The 17,482-nt window shown below is 44.8% G+C and overlaps 1 protein-coding gene across 1 annotated transcript; it reads left to right on the top strand.

The window, feature by feature from the left end:
* Positions 1-369: 369 nt before the first annotated feature.
* Positions 370-3,081, top strand: LOC121994644 (non-specific phospholipase C3-like). The gene is made up of 5 exons (XM_042548605.1): positions 370-376; positions 1,112-1,766; positions 1,967-2,376; positions 2,461-2,631; positions 2,699-3,081. Exons 1-5 carry the CDS (start codon positions 370-372, stop codon positions 3,079-3,081), a joined length of 1,626 nt encoding a protein of 541 aa, XP_042404539.1.
* Positions 3,082-17,482: the final 14,401 nt, after the last annotated feature.

Below are 17,482 nucleotides of genomic sequence, written 5' to 3'. Positions count from 1 at the left end.
ACTCATAATCGGGATAAATTAAAAAACATTCATGTGGTGGATAGGTCAAAAGTTTAACATCCCATGATTATAAGTCTTATTTCACAAAAAATCCTTAAAAATACATGGATTGAACATATTATACCATGGTTGCATTTTTAATCCAACCAATTTAATAATGCCTATAACATTGTTCTCTAAAAGAATATTTAATTACTCCCGATAATAGTGCAACGGTTAGGTCTTTAGGTCATTCAAACGGTTAATCAAATATTTGAGAATTAAATTTTAACTACTTTGCACTATTAGGATTTTTCTCCTATAAGATGATAATTCTAAGAATGTTGATCACTTGGATGTGTTTCCACGTGTACTTTTTGAGTTATCCCAATGGCACGTAAAAAACTTTTGTAAGTGTAAGATAGGATCGATCATCTCTAGGATCGATCTGTTCGAAGAACTGAATATCTAGATTATAAAAAAATAATCTAAAGAATATTTTACTAAAAGGGCCTTCGATAAGAAATTGCAAACAAAATAAATTGGGTTAGGCATTACTCATTAGATTCATCAAAAAAGAAAGAGCTCAAATATACGTGATTTGCACAAAGGCATTCATCCCACATGATTGCTTAAAGCGATGGATCTCCATTCATTCATTTGAATACCTAAAGCCGACTCGTGCAAGTCTTAAACACTACTTTTTTTTTGCTACATCTAAACGAGGCAGCGAGCTACGTCTCGAAAGCTTTCGGTCGATGAACAATGAACAAATGAGAATAATTTAATTTTACAATTTAACATGATCATATCCTAAATAAGAAGGCTATGATCATCCTCTATGGGACTCAGCCTTTCGTAGAATATTAACAAGTCACGAAAACACATAATTAGCATGTGTTTTGTGAGACTAATTATCCATTTTCAACCTAATTGTGCCCTAAACCAAGTTAATTGGCTTTAATCAAGGGGATTAAGTTGTGAGAACAAATAGAGTTTTAGAAGTTTCAGCTTCGATACATCTCTTCTCTATATATTTTTAAGAATTGTTCTTGCTTTCTTTAAGATACAGCGCCTAATTCTTACCGATCGTCTCCGGCGAAGAGCATATATTTGTCGAGAAAGTGATCAGCGCCGGCGGCAATGTCGACGACCGACGCCAGTGACAAGATAAAGACGGTGGTGGTGCTCGTCCAGGAGAACCGCTCCTTCGACCACATGCTCGGGTGGATGAAGACTGTTAATCCGGAAATCGACGGCGTCTCCGGCGACAGGCAGTTTTTCAACCCGATCTCCACCGTTGGCCCCGCCGCCGGCGTCTTGTACTTCGGCGACGGATCGGAGTACGTCGACCCCGACCCTGGCCACTCCATCCAGGCCATCTACGAGCAGGTCTACGGCGTCCCCTTCGTCGACGCCGCCTCCACCCCCATCACCCCGCCGGGCGTGGCGTCGCCGCCGATGAGTGGGTTCGTGCAGGAGGCGGAGAGGGAGCGGGCGGGGATGTCGGAGACGGTAATGAACGGGTTCCGCCCCTCAGCAGTGCCGGTGTACGAGTCGCTGGTGCGGGAGTTCGCGGTGTGCGACCGGTGGTTCGCGTCGGTACCGGCGTCGACGCAACCGAACCGGGCGTTCGTGCACTCGGCGACGTCGAACGGGCTGACCAGCAACGACAACAAGCGGCTCGTCGCGGGGCTCCCTCAGCGGACCATCTTCGACAACCTCCACGACGCCGGCTTCTCCTTCGGCATCTACTACCAGTTCCCGCCGTCGACGCTCTTCTACCGGTGCTTCCTCTGTTTCTATCCCTGTTTAATCAAGAAACGATTCAGTTAGGTGCTCGAAATTATGAAAATTTAGTACACAATCCTTACTAACCACCAAACTTTGGGTGCTAAATAGAAAATATAACAAAATTAGTAGTAAAATGAAAATTAGTTTTTTCTACAGAGCCCCTCAAATTTACTAGAATTAGATTTATGGACAGGAACTTGAGGCGGCTGAAATACCTGGGCAACTTCCACCAATTCGATCTCACGTTCAAGGATCACTGCAAGAATGGCAAACTCCCCAACTACGTCGTCATCGAGCAGCGCTACTTCGACCTCAAGATCCTCCCCGGCAACGACGACCACCCTTCGCACGACGTCGCCCAGGGACAGAGGCTCGTCAAGGAGATTTACGAGGCCCTCCGGTCAAGCCCCCAGTGGGACGAGATCCTCTTCGTCATCACCTACGACGAGCACGGCGGCTTCTTCGACCACGTACCTACCCCCGTCGTCGGCGTCCCCAGCCCCGACGGCGTCGTCGGCCCCGCACCCTTCTACTTCAACTTCGATCGATTGGGTGTCCGCGTTCCGGCCATCTTGGTGTCGCCTTGGATTGAACCTGGAACCGGTATGATCTTTCGATGCTCGCGGCTTCCCTCTGGGCTTTAATATCTATGATCTTTAATTAGACCTTTGGCGATTTTCATGGCAGTGATTCACGAGCCATCGGGGCCGCAGGCGACGTCCCAATTCGAGCACTCCTCCATTCCGGCGACGGTGAAGAAGATCTTCAACTTGAAGGAGTTCCTGACGCATAGAGATGCATGGGCAGGAACGTTTGAGGCCGTGCTCACACGCACAACGCCGAGAATGGATTGCCCAGGTCAATTAATCTATATTTTGATCAAATTAAATTTGTTTTTTTTTTCTTTTAAAAAAGTTTTGAACAGAGACATTGCCGGAGCCCAAGAAATTGCGAGCTCGGGAGGCGGAGGAGATGGCAAAACTGTCGGATTTACAAACGGATTTGGTGCAATTAGGGGCGGCACTGAACGGCGACCATGCCCTCGCCGACGAGAACCCGGAGAGGCTGGCGGAGAGGATGACGGTGGCCGACGGTGCTCGGTACGTGCAAAACGCCTTCAAGGCGTTCTTGGAGGAGTGCGAGAGGTGCCAGAAGGAAGGCGTCGACGGGTCGCAGGTGGTGGAGGTGGTGAAGCGGCCGACGTCGGTGAAGGAAGACGATAGGGCGGTGGCGCAGAGGAAGAGGCCGGCGGCGACCTTGTTCGGGAAAGTGTTCTCTTGCTTGGTTTGCAACACGTCACAAGATTGATGAATCCGTGAATTGAATTAATTCAAGTTCCTTGAAATTGAAAGATTATTTCCAAATAAGTAGAAATTAATATAGCAAAAGATGGAATCAATTAAGTAATGTGATAGGGCTGTGTGTATTAGAAATTAGAAATGTATTCGGATATCATAATAACATGAATCGCTTTTAATTTCTGATTATTGTGTACTCGATTTATGATTTATATATTTTTTACTCATTAAGAAAAATGATAAGATATCAAGGTCACGATTTTGTGGAGACTGCGAGGTCGCGCGATGACACCGTGATTTTATAGTGCCTGCCAGTTAGATTTTGAAGCCGGCGTTGTTTCACTTAGATTCAATAGTTTTATTTTATCGATTTTTAAAACTGTGTAGTTGGTTATGCAATTTACCTAAATCGCAGAGATGGTTTTGGAATGTCCAAATTTGTAGCGTCACTCCTGTTCATTTTTTATTTTACCCTACCTAAAAATCATGTGTGGTTGTGCCATCGTCCGAATTAGGGATGGTTTAAACGGCAGTCCAAGGTATCTCATCAAACCATGCACAAGATTTCTAATAAAAAAAATTTGACATCGCCTCACTCCCGTTTAGCGGTAGTAGTGAGTAAATGATTGGTTAAATTGAATTAATTAATTGAACCGACCGAAATTACAAATTTAGTTCAGTCAATTCGGAAGTTCATTTTTTTTTTTAATATCAATTTAATCAGTTCGATTTTAATTTTAAAAAAATTAAAATAGATTAAATCGATTAAACTGACCGAATGGGAGTTTAACAATTAAAATAAAATCTCTAATTGTTGGATCGAAACACATATGAGAGAGAGGAGGATGAATCATGTTATTTTAAAAAACTAGTCTTTTATTTTATTTAAAACAAAGTTTTCGTATAGCGGAATTAAACACAGAAATAAGAAAGCACAAGAACACAAGCAGTTTTACTTGGTTGAGAGCGTTAGATGACTTTTATTATAAGACTCAGGTCTCGCGGACCTGTCGATGGATAATCCACTAATGTCCTCTTCTGAAATCACCAGAAGAGGGGATTGAGTACAATAAAAAGAATACGTAAAGTGTAACAAGTTACACTTTCCTTTTAAGCAACAATTAAGTATACAAAGAAAACTTCGTTATCCAACACTTATAGATGATCGAATAAGACTTAGTGTTGGCTCCTTAGCAGTAGTTGGGTGCAATAGCATCATAGCAAAGCAGCAGAACGAAATCGGAGTAGTTGGAACTTCAAATGAACGCGTAGAAACTTATAAATGAGGTGTGTTTAATGCCTTGGTCGAATAACCTTTTTAAAAGGGATGGAAGACGCCTTTAACACCACTGAAGGCACCTTCAACACCGCTGAAGGCACCTTCAATACCACTGAAGGCGCCTTCAACTACAACTTCTATCCCTTAAAAGTCAGCTCTTATCATCGTCGAGGTCTTTTACGTTATCTGACTGAAGGTGTCTTCTAAGCTCTCGAAGGCGCTTTCCATAACCCTTCTCAAGGCGCCTTCCTTCTCATGGAAGACACTTCGGGTACTGTTCACCCAAGGTATTTTGTGCTCCTGTCGCTCTGCAAAATGTGTTAATTTAACAAAATATAGTATACCTTGCAAGATGAAGTTAACACAATAAAAATAGTATTAATTAGACCCTGTCCTCCACACCCGGATCTAGTCATGGTCTCAGTTTAGATTTTTAAAATGGACCTAAACTAGATCGATGCCTACTATCCCCTTAATCGCGACGCACCCTCACTTAGTCACTCTCTTTCAGTGACTTACCTCCACTTGCCAAGTGTCAAGTTACCTCCTTGACGTCCAATTTGACCCACCAGGTCTTCTTACCAGAATCACACATCTAGACTTCGACAATCGGAAATTGAACATCCCGACCTCCTGCCAAATTGCACATCCGGATTTCAACCCATCGGGAATCAAACATCTCATCCTCTTGCCATAATCCCACATCTAGACTTTCTGCCTGATGTCTGGTCCTCTTGATTAGTCAAGTTAGTCAACCTGTACTCAGTAACAAGGTTAGATCAACAACACATCTAACTTTAATTCACTTGTCATTCATCAAAACTTAGCTTTGATCATTAGTGTCAACTGCACCAATAATCTCTCCCTTTTTGATGTAATGGTAATCTAGGTTAAAGTTAGAAAAAAAATATGTAAATATGTATAGAAATTGACTTTAAGAGAAATCTAACATAAAACAAGTAAATTTATTCTCTTGAGCATTTTAGGATGATTTTCATTTGTTTTTCTTACTTAAATCATATTTCTCCCCCTTTAGCATTCATTAAAAAACATGTATATAAGTATAACAAAGTATGGAATATTGAAATACACAGTCAAGTAATAAATTTCTCAAAGTAAAAAAACTTATAGGTTTATTGGAGGGAGGAGTTAATGATAAGAAAAAAATTTCAAAGTAATTTGAAAGGATTATCTAAATTTACAAATAGATTTCAAAACTTTAAAAATTAAATTTTGCAAAACATTTTGAAAGCTAAATTTTATAAGAATTCTGTAACCCATTTTTCAAGAGAAATTTCAAAACACTTGTCAAAAGTAATTTATAAAGTGTGATAAGAGTTTTTCAAATTATTTTTTACATAGATTAAGTAAAGTAATTTTTAGGTTTAATTTTTAATGTGACTTTTCAAAGTAAATTTTTTAAAGTAAATTTTAAAATATCTATTCAAAACAATTTTTTATAAAGTTTTAAAATATTTTTTTTTGTTAAAACTACCAGTTTAATTTTTTTTAAATAAGACATTTTGAAAGTAGTTTTCAAATATCATCCCACTGAACCTGATATTACTGTAAAAATAATAGTCATTTAAAAATTATACTTAAATATTTAACCGTTAGTTACTAACTAATTATCAGAAGATAACATTATTCACCTAGTTAGTCAAGTTAAGTAATAATGTCTAGTTAGAAATTTACTGAAAAATAACTATTTAACTTAATCAATGTACTGTTGTATTTTTTGCTCAAACTTATGTTGATGCACTGATATAAGCATCGGAAATCCAGACAAAAGGCTTACACATCTCATGTCATTTTAAGTTTTTGAATACACAATCAAGATAGATCTAGTGTGTTTGTGAGATGCTCGTTATCTAGATCTATAAGATCATGTTTTCTAGGAATTTATCCTAGACTAAGGCCAAAATAAATTTTGAAATACTAGGAAAATGAGAATTTTTAGAAAATATAAGTAATGAATTTTCCTAGAATTTATAAATTACTTAAAAATTTATTTCATAATAAGAGTCCTAGTCTATCGTGTGCATTCTCAATCGTCTTCGTAGGTCACTAAATTCAGATTCTAGCAGTGGTTTAGTGAAGATGTTAGTCAGATTTGACTTGGACTCAATATAACTGAGTTCAATGTCTCCTTTGGTGATGTGATCTCTAATGAAGTAATGTTTGATTTTAATATGTTTGGTTCTTGAATGACACACTGCATTTTTAGTTAAATTGATTGAACTAATATTATCAATAAAGATTTTTATATTTTTATATTTTAAGTTAAAGTCTTTTAATTTGTGCATCATCTATAATAATTGTGCTACACACTCACCCATTGCTATTGATTTAGCGGTAAGAACAGGGGACCCCATTTTGAGGAGTCAACGCCACGGGGAAGTCAAAGGGCCGGGTGGTCCATCGGAAAAGGAGGGACCGACCGGACGCTCGAGAGAAGGTCGGGCCGATCGGCCGACCGGAAAAGGGTGGCTGACCGACCGGATGGCCGACCGGTGTTTAACTGACGGCCAAAAGGCGCCCCGATGGGAGTCGGTGTTCCGGCGCTCGATTGAACAAGAACGAAGGACCGAGCGGAAGTCACGCTCGGCCGAAGACATAAGGTAGCATACTGCTAACAGTATCCACAAAGCACATGACCGAGAATCTCCCAAGTAAACCACTATATATGTCCGGTCAGACGTAAGGTGGAGGCTGTCCGGCCGGACGCCTCGGCATGGAGTAGGGAGAGAAGGACAAGGAACATCTTCTGACAGCTGTCATGCTCTATGACTAGGCCATACTCCAAATCTGGCGACAAGGTGTTCTGTTGTCCCATCGAAGACGTGCCTGGACTGTAGCAGTATGGTGTCAGGTAAGCTTTCTGACAAACACATACCGAGGTATGGGCTGAGGACACGTATCTGCCTCGATAGGTGTGCGTGAGCTCCTTCACCGCTCTATATAAGGAGCCTTATACTTCGTTGGAGGTACGCATTCTGAGAGACTGGGAGCCACTTTCTTGTTGTCGAGCTTTGCCTGACTTGAGCGTCGGAGGGTTGCCGCCGGGAACCCCTTCCCGGCCCGACTTCTGTGCAGGTTCGCCGGAGGATCATACGACCAGTCGAAGATCTACGTCAGCGACTTGGAGAGCGCCACGTGCCCAGCGTCCGTTGATTCAGCTTTCGGACAGGATCAATTTGGCGCCGTTTGTGAGAACGCTCCTGCATCCGAACGGAAGCAATGGACGAAGCTGGACAACAGCACACGGTGACGCTTTCCACGGAAGAACTCGACGCTCTGATCGAGTTGAGGGCCGCCAAGCTTGTGGAACAAAAACAGAAGGCACCAGCCGAGCGGCTTGAGCAGCAAGCAACATCAGCATCTGGTGGCCGAGCGGAAGCACCCCCAGCCACATTTCCATTCCATTGGGCTCTATTCCGCACTCCTAAAGCCGCAGTAGTTAATCGTGATCGAGGATCATCCTAAGATGAAGTACCAAGACGAAGACGGGCGGCAGCTGGATCGGCCATGGAGCGCGAATCATCTTCAGCCGTACCGAGCTGGGTAAGAGGTGCGCTGATGTAATTTCGTATACGTTTCGGTTGCCCATGTACCTGTAATGCAGGAAGCCAAAATAATTGAAGGATGGCAAATAGCTTCGCCGAACGGCTGTGTCAAGTTAGCCTTAAAGACCGTCGAGCTCCGACGTTAAATATCGAGAGACGAGCCGACGTCTATAAACCCGCCGAGCGGAAGACCGTCGAGCTCCGACGTTAAAAATCGAGAGACGAGCCGGCGTCTATAAACCCGCCGAGCGGAAGACCGTCGAGCTCCGACGTTAAAAATCGAGAGACGAGCCGGCGTCTATAAACCCGCCGAGCGGAAGACCGTCGAGCTCCGACGTTAAAAATCGAGAGACGAGCCGGCGTCTATAAACCCGCCGAGCGGAAGACCGTCGAGCTCCGACGTTAAAAATAGAGAGACGAGCCGGCGTCTATAAACCCGCCGAGCAGAAGACCGTCGAGCTCCGACGTTAAAAATAGAGAGACGAGCCGGTGTCTATAAACCCGCTGAGCGGAAGACCGTCGAGCTTCGACGTTAAAAATCGAGAGAATGGCCGGCGTCTATAAACCATCCGAGCAGAAGACTGTCGAGCTCCGACGTTAAAAATCGAGAGACGGGCCGGCGTCTATAAACCATCCGAGCAGAAGACCGTCGAGCTCAGACGGTAAAAATCTACGTTAAGAGGCGGGCAACCAGAGTCTATAACGCCGCCGGACGGGTAATGTTCTGTGTGATCTTCGGCTGTAAAGGCCGACCCATGATCGGGCCTGCCGATAAGGCTAGAATAAAGGCAACGTGTGGCCGAGCGGATTCCTTATAAAATATACTTGGCGCAAGAAAATTAGGACCGAGGCAAAAGTTAAAGATTGGATGCTGGGCGAACAAACAAATAACAAAAGAAGAGAATTCATTTGCGCCGAACAGAGGAAAGACAGAATTTATAATAGTATTCGCCCCGAACGACCAGCTTACAAAAGACAGCAAACACTTTAAGAGAGTTCATAAACCCTTCATGCACTATCATCAAAATTAAAGAGAGAATCAGGGATGGAGCCCATCATGACCGCCAGATCTTCGGGGGGGATCGACAGCTCCATCGGTATGTGGCCCTTGGTCTTCAGATATTCGACTGCCACTTTGATCGCCTTCTCAAAAGTCAAGGACAGCTTGTCGCTGAACTTTTCGCCAAATTCATCCGAGCGGACGAATGCTTTGCGCACCTCCGCCGACCGACCGGGCTCTCCGTCTTGATATTCTTTAAAAGTAGCTTTAGAAGCATCGAGGGCATCTTGAAGATCTTTCAGAGCCCCTTCCGCTTTAGCCTGGTCGGCTGAACGGCCCTCCTGTTCGGCGGACAGCGAGGCGTCCAAATCCTTCATCCGCTGTTCTAGCCCCCGGTTCTCCACCTTCATCATATCCATGTCGTCGATGGCTTTGCGCTTCCGGGTGGTCGCAATCTTTATCTCCTTGTCCCGTTGCTTGACCAAAGCCTCAAGTCGAGCCACTTCGCTCGACAAGCCGGAGGACTTACCCCGTTCGGCTTCCAGCAGCTTTTTGGCCTTCTCCAGGGCGACCGTTGATTGTCTGCTTTCTCCCGAAGTTTTGAGCTTTTCAGCTCGTCCTCCAGTTCAGCTAGGCGGTTGCTGATAGCAATCTGCTCCACCCAGTTCTGTAAATGGACGTGATCAGGTTAGAGGTTAAATCAAAGTAACCAGCAAGGTAAAGAATATACCCCGGTTGCCTACTGCAAATTGTTGTCGCCTAGTTGACCGGGAGTCATAAGCACGATACAGAGCCAGCGTCCTCCCAAGCTTTGGCGATGGGACCTGTGAGAGTGATCTGCTGCTCGGGAACAGTTGGCCGATCAGCAACCGCTAAATATTCCTCAGAAGGAAGTCGCAAGACAGTTTTTATCGGCCGCGCGCCGCTCGGGTCAACTTGAGGCGCAGCTGCTTTACCAGACGACTCACCGCTTGAGGAAGGAAGGTCGCCCAATCGTCTAAGACGACACATAGGCTGGGGAGGACTGGAGGGCAACATCTCAGAGGTAGCCATGGGAGAGCCGAGCGGCGTGGGGGTACTCTCTATGGAGACCGTCCCAGAGATCACTGGAGCTTCATCACCCCGCTCGGAACGTTGTTCATCAGACGGGGTCGGCTGAGAGACTTGCTCTGGCCGTTTGCGCTTCCGAGTTGCTAGGGGAGCTTCATCGGCAGAACGACCCTCCACTTCGACTTGAGCAGACGGTATATCGCCCGCAGCCTCGGTGGGAGAAGCAGAAGCGGCTAAGGCCTCAGGGACATTCTGAGTCCCCTCACCCTCTCCAGTGGCCGGGCCAGCTAAGACCAAGCCCCGTTCGGCGACCTCCCTATTCTTGGCCGCCTCAATCTCAGCGGTTCTCAATTTCAGCCGCTCGATAGCCTTGGCGCGCCACATCACTTCGGTTGCAGAAGCAAATAATAAATCAGTTGGAACAAAAGAAAGAGGACGATAAGAGTACTTACTCATGCTGCAAGGCAAGTCGGCTGGGACGAGGGACAGGCCGAATATATACAGCACTCCCGGAAGGAGCAGTTTGTCGATGTGGTAGCGCTGGCCGACCAGCCGGTCGGCTGCATGAAGATAGGCCTGATTGCCCCTAAACTTACCGAGCTCCGATTGTGCCGGCATCGCCGTCTGCCATTTGATACGGAAAGCCGGTGGCTCGGGGAAATGCATATAGAAAAAATGCTCCTTCCAGTGTTTGTTGGAGCTCGACATATTATCAAAAAGGACAAAACCTATCCTAGATTGGAAAACGAAAGTACCCCACTCGGCTTGCTTAGGATAGTAGAAGTAGTGGAAAACTTTGGGATCCAAGGGGATGCCGTTCAGTCTAAAGAGAATTACCACCCCGCTCAGTAGCCTAATGGAGTTCGGAACTATCTGGCCGAGAGGAATGCGAAAGTAGTTGCACACTTGTAAGAAAAACTTATGAGGAGGAAAGCGCAGCCCGGCTAAAAATTGGTCTCGAAAAAAGAGGACAATGCCGGGCGGCGGTTCATGAGGCCGGTCGGCGGGGGTGGCTAATACTATGTGGTGGTCGGCAGGGATCTCATAGGTCCGAGCGAGGCACAGTGCGTCCTCCTCGTCAAACCGACTCTCCATGGTCGTGTACCAAAGACCAGGAGCGCCGGCGGTCGGCTGGGAAGTGCTTGTCATGGTCGAAAGTAAAAAAGAAATGCGGGACAAAAAGAAAGGGAAATCAAGCAAGGAAGAAAGATGGCAAAATGACAAGGGTAGCTAATCGAAAGCATAAAGGAATGAGGAAGTGAAGAAAAGAAGGGCTTACGAGTAAAAGGGTGATCTAAATGGGTTGCGAGGTCGTCGGAGAGCTGAGAAACGGAGTCGCCGGAGCAGAAAGAAGCAGCAGGGTGTCGAGGTGCGATGAAGCAGGAATGCGGCGGAGAGAAGAAATCGGAAACTTTATAGCGTTGGCCTCTGATAGCCCTAGCCGTCGGATTCAGGTTGCAAAAAATGAAGCTATCATCAAACCGTTCATTTCAAACGGCGGCTGTCCCATCGGAGGTAACGCCACCGCCATACGCTGACAAAAGCGAGATCGCCACGTGTCGGCAGGATACATGTTACATTTAATGAACGCCCCTTACTGCGCGCAGTGCACGTGCTGGGCAGTAAAGGGGAAGATTCAGTATGGATTCCAAGGGAATACAAGGCACGGGCAAGACACAGCCGAACGGGTGCAACGAAGAGGGTGAACCGAGCGGATGAGCATCCCCAAGCCCTGCCGAGCGGACTAGTGTAGCGGCCGTTACTCGGTCAGATCGGCAGTCCAGTCAGTCGGACTTCGCCTCCTTCGACTAGACTTGAGGGGGAGGCAAGTGATCCGGCGATAAGAATAGGGGACCCATTTTGAGGAGTCAACGCCACGGGGAAGTCAAAGGGCCGGGTGGTCCATCGGAAAAGGAGGGACCGATCGGACGCTCGAGAGAAGGTCGGGCCGATCGGCCTACCGGAGAAGGGTGGCTGACCGACCGGATGGCCGACCGGTGTTTAACTGATGGTCAAAAGGCGCCCCGATGGGAGTTGGTGTTTCGGCGCTCGATTGAACAGGAACGAAGGGCCGAGCGGAAGTCACGCTCGGCCGAAGACATAAGGTAGCATACTGCTAACAGTATCCACAAAGCACATGACCGAGAATCTCTCAAGTAAACCACTATATATGTCCGGCCGGACGTAAGGTGGAGGTTGTCCGGCCGGACGCCTCGACATGGAGTAGGGAGAGAAGGACAAGGAACATCTTCTGACAGCTGTCATGCTCTATGACTAGGCCATACTCCAAATCTGGCGACAAGGTGTTCTGTTGTCCCATCGAAGACGTGCCTGGACTGTAGCAGTATGGTGTCAGGTAAGCTTTCTGACAAACACATACCGAGGTATGGGCTGAGGACACGTATCTGCCTCGGTAGGTGTGCGTGAGCTCCTTCACCGCTCTATATAAGGAGCCTTATACTTCGCCGGAGGTACGCGTTCTGAGAGACTGGGAGCCACTTTCTTGTTGTCGAGCTTTGCCCGACTTGAGCGTCGGAGGGTCGCCGCCGGGAACCCCTTCCCGGCCCGACTTCTGTGCAGGTTCGCCAGAGGATCATAAGACCAGTCGAAGATCTACGTCAGCGACTTGGAGAGCGCCACGTGCCCAGCGTCCGTTGATTCAGCTTTCGGACAGGATCAGCTATGTACTCCACTTCAGTAGTAGATAAAGCAACATAGTATTGTTTTCTACTAGATCAGCTGACAAGTGATGATCCAAATAATTAACATCCACCACTTATACTTTTACGATCTAGTTTACACCTGCCATAATCTTAGTCAAAGTAACCTATCAATTCAAAATTAGGTGTTCTATGCTACTAAATTCCCGCATTTTTTGTGCCCTTTAAATATATAAAAATTCTTTTAACATTTGTTAGGTGGGACTCCTTATCACAGGTTTGGTAAAATCAGGTTGACTTGCAGTTAAGTATAAGAGTCTGCCTATGATACTCCTATAATATTTTAGATCTACTGATTTTCTATTTGGATCAGTATCTAAAGTTATGTTAATTGCCATTGGTGTTTTTATTTTTTGGTATTTTCATTCCAAAATTTTTAAGTAATTCTTTTATGTATTTTTGTTGATAAACATGATTTCCTTCATTTGTTTGTTTAATTTGCAAACCTAAAAAATATGTTAGTTTACTTACTAGGCTCATTTCAAATTCTTATTTCATTAATGCTATAAATTCTTACAAAAATTCTGAGTTTGTTGAACTAAAAATTATATCGTCTACATGCACTTGGGCTATAAAAATATCAAGCTTAAGCGATTTTACAAATAGAGTTGGATCAATTTAACCTTGGTTAAATCCTTTGAAAATTAGATAGGAGGTTAACCTTTCATACTAGCCATAGGTATTTGTTTAAGACCATACAATGCTTTCTTTAGTTTAAACACATGGTCAGGATGATCTAGACTCTCAAACTCAGGTGGTTGACCTATATATACCTCTTCTTTTATTAGCCTATTTAAGAAGGTAGATTTTGATAGGACCTTTGCGTTTGGCTAGAGGAGGGGGTGGGGGGGGGGGGAGGGGGGGAGAGGGGGGGAATAGCCTTTCTTCGATTTTTCACCTACAACTTGTAAGCGGAAGCAAAATAGAAAGAAATGAAAAGAAAGAAAACAAGAGAGCAATGCTAACTCCTTGGTTTACTTGGTCTCCATCTCCTTGAGGTGACTAATCCAAGGCACACACCCACACAATCAAGCTCCAATATGAACTTCTCCTTCTCGTTATCACAAACAAAAGTGGAGAAACCTTTACAAGGGTTGCCTCTTCCTCTTACAAGATGAGATCTAGGTTTAGGAGGAAGAGACTCAAATCTTTTTTTCTTTGAAATCATTTGGAGAGCTCACTTTTTGCTTAGCACAATGAGTATACAAGATCATATTTTGCTACAGTTGGTTTTCCCTTATTATATGTCTTTGTAAGTAGACGTTTCTCACATAACCGTCGCCTTCAATCGATTGAGCACATCTCCAATCGATTCAAATATAGCCGTTGAACATCGTTACGATCGATTGGGGCAACACTGGATCGATTCAGTCAATTCAATTGATCGGTCGATCGATTGGTTACCTCCAATCGATCGGTTGATCGATTCAAAATCGCACTGCCCTTCCTGCAGAAACCTTGTGAATCGATCGGCTGATCGATCCAGGTTCGCACTGTGCTCTTGCGCAAAGCATGTGAATCGATCGCCCGATGGATTGGATTACTCCAATTGATCGTCTGATCAATCCAAGTTCATTCTGTGCTCTCGCGCAGAGGCTATCAATCGATCGACCGATCGATTGGTTTATTCCAATCGATCGACTTATCGATTCAGCAGTATTCTGTTTAGTTTTGTGCCTCAATCGATTTACCAATCGATTGCTTACTGATTTCCCAACCAACACCTCGTGCCAGATAAACACATCCCTGGACTTTCTTGCCAAGACTCCGGTCCTCGACCTCCTTGGACTTCTCTTGCCTTACACCCGGTCTTTTGACTTGCAAGGACTTTCTCCTACAAAACTTGTAGCACATGTTAGATCCAAACGTATTAACCTAAACTTAAATAGTTGTCAACACATTGAAAACACCCAAGGCATGATTGCCCCAACAATCTCCCCATTTTTTGATGTTTGACAATCTATTTGAGTTTAGGCTAATTTCCAACACATCATAATAATAAGACGATGAGCAGTACATAGCAACAAGCATGAGCTAACAGTAAATACAATATCGTTACTAACTAAGCATAAAAGTCATCTTACTTGATTATAAGCAATAATAGCAAATCATATATGACTAAGCATGAATTTCCTTCTTAATTAAGCATAAACTTCAATTTACATCTCCCCCTTTGTCAAAGATCAAAAAATAAAACTCCCCCTCAATTTGTGCACTAAGCAAACACGATAAATCCGAGGGGTACTCCCCCTAAATCACACAGATATCAACATAATATAACAACTTGGATTTTAGAAGCACAATAAAATATAGAGAAACAGAGTATCATATATCCAAAATAAAGTGAAGTTCACAGAGGGACTCCACAACAAACATCCACATAACGTACAATAACATGAGTTATAGAGTGACATAAAACTCAGTGAGATCATTTCCCGGAGCAGTGGGAGCAAGATCAGAAACGACGATAGGATCAGAAGAAAGGGCAGATGCAGTAGCAGGAGCAGGAGCAGGAGCATCAGCAGACACAACATCAACCTCAGGAACATCCGCAGCAGGAGGGACGAGATCTGTGGATGGAATAGACTGAGACGGATGACCCGACACCCAAGAGCTCACCAAATCCACTAACATGTCCAGAGTCGCTTGCATCGTAGTCTGCGGATGGACCATGGTGTCTATCGCTGTGCGCATGCTAGCTACCTCCATGGTCAGCTCCTCAAGACGGGTATCGACAGTCTCCTCGAATGTCGGAGAATCAGGCTCGGCGATATCCTCCTCAGCATCAGCCGCCGCAGGAACTAGTGCTTGTACGGCCCCCTGGTGGTGAGCCCTGGGTCCCTCACCAAGAGCACGCCCATCACACCATCGGACTCCCCCTGGACCAGCCGCTAAACCCGTCTTTGTGAAAGAGCGGGAAGAAATCCGAGAGTAGGCAACGGTCATGGTCTCCAGCCGACCCCGAGAGACATCTATCTTCATGAACTCTAGCCAGTCAATGATGAGATGACCGAAAGGCATGTGAACCGTCTGCTGCACTGGCTGAGTAAAATGAATGATGCAATGAAATATGTTCAGAGCAATGTTGATGTCAAGGGAATGCCGAATGACATATAGGGCAAACATGTGAGGGGGACGAAGAGCGGCTAAGGCACATGACACAATGGGAAAGAGACAGTTAATGATCACCTTAAACAGGGCGGCGTTCTCAGCCGACAACTCAAGAGAAGAGAAGGTAGTGATCTGTGCATTCGGCCCGTCCGGACGAGGATGACCAAAAAGGAACTGATGCATAGATGCAATGCTGAGATGCTCAAAAGGTGGAGGCAACTCATCAGGAAGTGTGGGATAAAAAATAAAATCATTTTCGGATGGTAAACACCCTAAAAAGGGTTGAAGGATCTCATAGGAAAAGTCCAAGCTCCACTTCGCAATGCGAGTGCGATAGTTGACACCATCAGAAGTGTGCAAATTGTTGTAGAATTCAGAGACAAGACTTACATTGACACTCCACTCACAAGATAACAACGACTCAAGTTTATAGTGCCTGAAACGGGAATAGGTATCAAAACAAGAGTCCCTGTAGAATTGAAGATCAACAGACCTAGGGGTTATTAGTTTGAAGGTATGTTTGCTAAAAGTCTGCTGCATAGCAACATTAGGAAAGCGCTAATTAGTGGGAGGTAATGGGCGTGATGGTGGTATGGACGAACCTTCGTCCGATTCATGAACTTTTTGTTTCTTCCTATGGGTAACCAATGAAAAGGAACAAGCAATGACAAGATAATTGGCAGTGCAAAAAGCAAGGAAGAAAATGCAAGAAAAATGCAAAGCCAAAGCAGAGAATGCAATGCAAGACACACAAAATACACAAGACACACAGAGATTAGCAATCCAAGTATAGGAGCAAGAGCCAAAGAGAAAGTGGGAAAAGAGGGAAGAATTTACCTAGGGTTTGGAGTCCTCATTGGGCGACGCAGAAATGAGGAAGAAGAACCGACCCCGTGCATCGAGAGAAGAAGAAAGGAAGTGGGAGAGAGGTGGAAGAGCGCTCGTCGCCGGAGAGAGTCGCCGGAGAGGACGACCGATGCAGGCGGGAGAGTCGCCGGGAGAATCGCCCAGGCTAGGGCACGGACGCAGTCGAGAGGGAAAAGAGAGGAAATGAGGGTAAGTGAGGGTGGACTTTAGGTCAACAATGATTTAAGTAGGATTTTAAATCCCCAATCGATCGACCGATCGATTGAGAGGAAGTGAATCGATCGGTCGATCGATTCACGAAGCCTCTGTTCAAAAACGGAAACGCATTTGAATCGATCCATCGATCGATTCAAACAAGCTAAATCGATCCATTGATCGATTCAGATGGCGTCTGTGGAAATCGAAATTGCATCTCAATCGATCCATTGATCAATTGAAACACTCTGAATCGATCCATTAATCGATTCAGATAGCTTCTGTGAAATTGAAAATGCATCTCAATCAATCCATTGATCGATTAAAACACTCTGAATCGATTCATTGATCGATTCAACTACCCTTTATGGTGAAGTGCGAGCTCCCCAATCGATTGATCGATCGATTGGGGATTCTGATATTACTGCATTTCTTAAAATTTTCAGATCCAAGTTTTGAAAATGCATAACTAAATGTATACTACCCCAAAAATCATGAAATTTCGTTTAGACACTATATATGACTCATATTCTCAAGGAAACATAAGGTTAAAAAAAATGACTCTTATTTTTGAAGATTGACACAAAATTTGACAATTGTCGATAACTTCAATATTTTTGTAG

Source organism: Zingiber officinale, chromosome 6A (genome assembly GCF_018446385.1).
Source record: "Zingiber officinale cultivar Zhangliang chromosome 6A, Zo_v1.1, whole genome shotgun sequence".
NCBI lineage: Eukaryota > Viridiplantae > Streptophyta > Magnoliopsida > Zingiberales > Zingiberaceae > Zingiber > Zingiber officinale.
Note: the sequence above shows the minus strand (reverse complement) of the source record. Positions and strands in the feature narration are given on the sequence as shown.

Excerpts from the sequence above, each read along its gene's own strand:
- LOC121994644 (XM_042548605.1), top strand. Across the intron at positions 2,377-2,460 it reads TTGGATTGAACCTGGAACCG|TGATTCACGAGCCATCGGGG; the intron begins GTATGATCTTTC and ends TTTTCATGGCAG. Across the intron at positions 2,632-2,698 it reads GCCGAGAATGGATTGCCCAG|AGACATTGCCGGAGCCCAAG; the intron begins GTCAATTAATCT and ends AGTTTTGAACAG.